The sequence below is a fragment of the Anabrus simplex genome, chromosome 2, assembly GCF_040414725.1.
Source record: "Anabrus simplex isolate iqAnaSimp1 chromosome 2, ASM4041472v1, whole genome shotgun sequence".
Classification (NCBI taxonomy): domain Eukaryota; kingdom Metazoa; phylum Arthropoda; class Insecta; order Orthoptera; family Tettigoniidae; genus Anabrus; species Anabrus simplex.
The window spans coordinates 605989118-605995115 of NC_090266.1; the positions used below are offsets into that span (position 1 = coordinate 605989118).

The 5998-nt window shown below is 36.4% G+C and overlaps 1 protein-coding gene across 1 annotated transcript; it reads right to left on the reverse strand.

The window, feature by feature from the left end:
* Positions 1-233: 233 nt before the first annotated feature.
* Positions 234-1756, reverse strand: AP-1mu (adaptor protein complex 1, mu subunit). Its single transcript, XM_067140989.2, has one exon. It carries the CDS (start codon positions 1693-1695, stop codon positions 427-429), a length of 1269 nt encoding a protein of 422 aa, XP_066997090.1. The 5' UTR covers positions 1696-1756; the 3' UTR covers positions 234-426.
* Between the last annotated feature and the right edge of the window lie 4242 nt (positions 1757-5998).

Sequence of the window (5998 nt, forward strand, 5' to 3'; positions counted from 1 at the left end):
TAGATGAAATAATATTGATATATTCCAATACAATATTGTATTTTGTTTCTTCTACACTTTTCATAATTTTCAACTGCCTCCTCTCATAGTACCTTCTTTCCAGGATTAGTCTATGCTACTATACTGTGTCAGATGGCCCATTCTAACATCTGATCTCAGCATGGCACAGTTGTATTCTGTGTCAATGTATTCTAAACTCACTCCGTAAGTCACCAAAAATTTTAAAAAGGCAATTGTACAGAATTTCCTCATTTTTCATAATACATATAATACACGAATGTCAAGAACATCAACATCATCTGAAATTCTTCAAGCACAAACTGCATTTTATGATTTTAGTTCTCAACCAACAATACAATACAATCACCAGTCCAGCAACTTCAATCTGATCTAGTATTAATAAAGCACAACCTTCATCTGATGATCTTAATTAGTACGTAATTGGTAGTCACCATTCTGAGTAATGTACCTTACCCAGGGTAATGCCTGGTAACCACTCTTCTCAATGATCTTCAAATACCTAACCTGAATTCCTGAGGTAGTAAAATAAGGAATTTCAAACTTCACTTGGATTGGCGGTTTACCTTCTATGTCTTCCCCTTCCACGCTTGGCAAACCAAAATGGGCACGCATCAAGTATTCTTTACCTCCAGGAAAGGACTTCACGGTCCAGGTAATTGCGTTCTGCTCTGGAGCATACTTGACACTTCCGATAGTGGTCTTAAACTTCGGAGAGTCTGCATCAGCAGGAACTGGAATAACAATCTCAACATTGTTAGCAGTAGATCTACGCTTGAACTGTGATTTAGCTTTAATCATGTATTCAACACGACTATGGGCATGCCGCTCGATTACCGATTCTATCCAAATCAAAGGCTTCACATGAGTGTTCAAACGATATGACATCAATTCAAACTCACCATCTGGAGGAATGAAGGATATTGTGCGATCATTTTCAAATCTAGATAATCTTACACACTGATGAAACTTAACATCCTCCAATTCAACAGACTTTGATTTCCCTCTTCCTGTACTCTCAAACAGTACCTTATCATTCAGTCCCAAACGCAGCTCAGGCATACCTGATAAATAAACGCGCATCTTTATAGCACCTACTATCTCACTGCGTAGCACATTTCCATTGGCATTTGCCAATAAATTCACCGATTCTATAACATCTAAGAAGACTTCATTCTTCCTATACTTAATACCTTCTGATCGCCACGACACGGCATTGGTAACAGCCATCGGTATTCTGGGCTGAATCTCTAGTTTATGTCCCTCCTGGGTAATATACTCCTGCAGGATTTTACTGTCAGTAGTTTGCGGGTAACCAAAATCAATCAGTTCGTCCAAGAGTTCATAAATTACAACAAAATTGTCCCTAATGCTCTCTTCCTCCAATTCTTTGAAATACTCTATCATGACCTGTACAATCTTGTGCAGAAACACGAACACTAAGGCAATATTGGCATTCTTCTTGGTAGTCGACACGATGTACAAATTATTATATTTTATATACGCAAACGTGCATTCAGAAGTCTGCAATATCGGCGTCAACATACCTTCCTCCTCCTTCTCCATCAGCAGAGCCATAAATTTTTCAATAACGCCAAGATCGATGTCGCCTCTATAATTTCTTGATATTAAAACTTTTCCCTTTACATCAAGGATATAAACAGAAGATGACGACATTTTTAATTTGTGTTAAATCCTGCTGTATCAGTCTCAACTATAACCAGAACACATACTTCCACACCAACACAACTCACGAATAACAGGTGACATTAGATCCAAAGAAGATCCACAGAAGATGAACTACAAAGAGTAGCCTATGCTACAATCAAAGATAATCACACCAAAGAGAATAATCACACCATGTGTATAGTATGTTTCTGTGTGTGCATCGCCCTCTACTATGGCTGCGCTAATACGCCTTTCCAATACAGCGATATGAGCGATATGAGCCTAGTTCCTATTTTTACCACCGAGCGCTGCTTCGCTGATATTGAAACACGATTGTTCATTACAGCAAACGTTAAGTGTTTTTTAAACTGCTGTTTAAATATATATCCAATCACTCGATAAATCATTCAATAACTTGCTAGATGTATTCTTGGTTAAACCATGGGAAATTGTTGATAAAACTGAGGTAATTGAAGGAATAGGTGACCATACGGCTGTAATAATGGATGTAAAACTCGAACTAAAACTGCCTAGTAAGAGGGTCACACAAGACAAGAAATTATACAGAAAAACTAAAGTTGATGAATTTGGGACTTACCTTAAATCACAGTTTATTTGTTGGATATGTGAAGGGAGTGATGTGACTACACTTTGGGCTAAACTTAAAGGAATCATTTGGGAAGGAGAGAAGAGATTTGTACCTGTTAAGGGTAAAATGACCTCAGACCCCGTTTATTATACAAGGGAAATAAGAAAATTAAAAAGAAAATGTAGAATAGTAAACAGGAAAATCAAAGAGGTTAGGGAAAATAGAGATACTAGAAAACAGCTAATGAGGGAACTGAATAGAGTGAAAAAGAAAGCAAAAGAGAAATATATGAATGGCATACTTCATGAGGTTAATGACCACAAAGGGAAATGGAAAAAGCTGTATTCATATATTAGGAATCAAAAAGGAAAAGGGAGACAAATTCCTACAATGGCGGAAGAAAGGGAGTGAACACTGTTTAACAGATACTGAGAAAGCAAATCTATTTAGTAGGGAATTCAGAGATTCAGTAGAAGATTGTTAGGAGTTGGAAACAGTAACAGAAGATAGAGAGGGAGATAGACATAGGGAAACAAGAAGCTTCTCATTCACAAATGAAGATATTTTCAGAGAAATCCAACTGCTTCAGCAAGGAAAAGCAGCAGGAAGTGATCAAATTACTGGGGAGGTATTAAAGATAATGGGGTGGTACATAGTGCCTTATTTAAAATTTATCTTTGACTATGTCATAAATAATAGTGTATGTAATACAAAAGAATGGAAGGAATCTATAATAATACCAATTTATAAAGGAAAGGGTGATAAAAGGAAACCAGAGAACTGCAGACCAATCAGCCTGACCAGTATAGATTTTAAAATACTGGAGAGTTTAATAGCAAAGTACATCAGAGGGATATGTGATGATAAAAATTGGTTCATGAAGAGCCAGTATGGATTTAGAAAGAAATGTTTCTTGTGAGGCACAACTGGTGGGATTTCAGCAGGACATATCAGATCAGTTGGATTCAGGAGGCCAGTTAGATTGCTTAGCCATAGACTTTCCAAAGCCTTTGATAGAGTGGAACATGGAATATTATTAAATAAATTGGAGGAAATAGGATTGGACATAAAGGCCGGTCTCCACTGATTAACATTAAACAACAACATGTTAAATGTTAAAAGTGTTCTGTTAACTGGTGACACCATCAACATTTTAAATGTTAAATGTTGAAAACTGTTTTATTTAACACTGAGTCCACACTTAATAAACATGTTAAACTTGACTTTCTTTGTTTATATATGGGTAGTTCATCATATCAATTTGTGGTAAGACATTTAGGTGGCGTCTGGTATTTTCAAACAAGGACAATGGACTCAGATGAAGAGGATTTGGCCTTTGTTATTGCCATTGTTGCTTCTTGTTATGATTTAGAAATGCAGTTCTATTAGACATATTTCTTCCCCTCATTCTGCTCATTGCTTCAATAGCAAACCACTTTGAAGTAATTTTGTCCGCTCCAGCCCTCGACATTTCTGATTTTTTTTTTTGCAATACTCGACTGTACTAGGTTTTTATTCGATGCACTCGCGGGAACAATTATAGATAGTTTAGAGTTCCTGGAAAATGTCGGCTTTCTTCGCTTTATCCCTGCATTCCTTTGATGTGACATCCCACAAAGAAGGCCTTTCTATTATATCATTAATTAAGTCCAAAGTAATCTTGCTCCACTCCATTTCTGACTATAAAATTTAGTATAGTGCAGAGAGAACGACACAGGTGTGCGTATCGGTACCAGTACTGTATTTGTAGCTTATAACAAAGAGAATGAGTGTCGCGGAGAGTTGTAACTATAATTCTACTTCCCGAAAAGCACGTCGTTTGCATCGTTTGGCTATCTGTTGTCATGGAAACGGAAAGGAAGTTGCCGAAGCTGTGCCAACATCTCATGAACAACGAATTGACTTGACATGTTTTCCACTTGGAGCGGAAAACACGCCAACATGTTGAAAGTGTTAAGGCCGGTCTCCACTGATTAACATTTAGCAACAACATGTTAAATGTTAAAAGTGTTAAATGTTAACTGGTGACACCATCAGCATGTTAAATGTTAAATGTCAAAAACTGTTTCATTTAACATTGTGTCCACACTTAATAAACATGTTAAACTTAACATCCTTTGTTTATATACAGGTAGTTCATAATATCAATTTATGGTAATACATTTAGATGGTGTCTAGTATTTTTAAATAAGGACAATGGACTCAGAAGAAGAGGAATTGGCCTTTGTTATTGCCACTGTTGCAATTTAGAAAAGCAATTTTATTAGGCACATTTCCTCCCCTCACTCTGCTCATTGCTTCAAAAGCAAACCACTTTGAAGTATAAACTTCGTCAGCTCCCGACTACCGAATTTTCTGAACTTTCTGCAATTCTCGACTGTACTGGGAGCGGAGGGACGCTAGGATTTTTTTTCATTTACTCGCGGGAACAATTATAGATATTTTCGAGTTCCTGGAAACTGTCTGCTTTCTTCGCTTTATATCTGTATTCCTCTGATGAGACATCCCACAAATAAGGCCTTTCTATTATATCATTAATTAAGTCCAGATTAATCTTCTTGCTCTACTCCATTCCTGACTATACATTTTAGTATAGTGCAGAGAGAACGACACACGTGCGTGTACTGTATTTGTAGCTTATAACAAAGAGAAGGATTGTTGCGGAGTGTTGTAATTATAATCCTACTTCATGAGGAGCACGTCGTTTGCGTCGTTTAGGTTATGTGTTGGCATGGAAACATCATGGAAGTTGCCGAAGCTGTGCCGTCAACGCACGAACAACGAATTGACTTGATGTTAAAAGTGTTAACTCAACATTCTGAGTAAACATGCAAAGTCAATTAGAAGACACAATCACAATATACATGTCAACTGTAACATGTGAAATTCAACATGTTGGTGTTAAATGTTAAACAGTGTAGACCGGCCTTTAACCTCAACATTCTGAGTTAACATGCAAAGTCAATTGGAAGACACAATCACAATATACATGTCAAGTGAAAACATGTTAAATTTAACATGTTGGTGTTAAATGTTAATCAGTGGAGACCGGCCTTAAAGGTTATACGTTGGATACGAACATTTCTAAATTCAAGGGTTCAGAAAGTCAAAGTAGGAAATAATATATCACAGGAAGAGAAAGTTTGGAAGGGAATTGCACACGGTAGTATAATATGTCCGTTACTTTTCTTAATATACACAAATGATTTAGGGAACAATATAACATAAAATTAAGATTGTATGCAGATGATATAATTGTTTATAGGGAAATAAATAACATTGAGGATTGTTCAGAATTGCAAAGGGACCTTGAGAGTATCCAACAATGGGTTGAAGAAAATAATATGTAAGTTAATGGAGGCAAATCAACTGTTACAATATTTACAAACAGGAGCTTCAAAACTGAATTTGAATATACTTTGGATGAGGTAGTTATCCCAAAATATGGCAATTGCAAATACTCAGGTGTGAGATTTGAAAGTAATTTGCACTGAAAGGGTCATGTTGATGACATTGTTGGGAAAGCATACAGATCGTTACATGTCATAATGATGCTACTTAAAGGATGCAACAAAGAATTAAAATAAAAAAGTTACTTAAGTATGGTTCGTCCATTATTGGAATATACAAACAGTTTTTGGGATCCTCACCAATAATATCTAATAAAAGAAATAGATAGAGTGCAGAGGAAAGCAGCAAGATTTGTAACAGGGGATTTCAGGA

What these genes read in the sequence shown, in the direction of transcription:
- AP-1mu (XM_067140989.2), bottom strand. Translation starts at nt 1,695, where the DNA reads ATGTCGTCATCTTCTGTTTATATCCTTGATGTAAAGGGAAAAGTTTTA.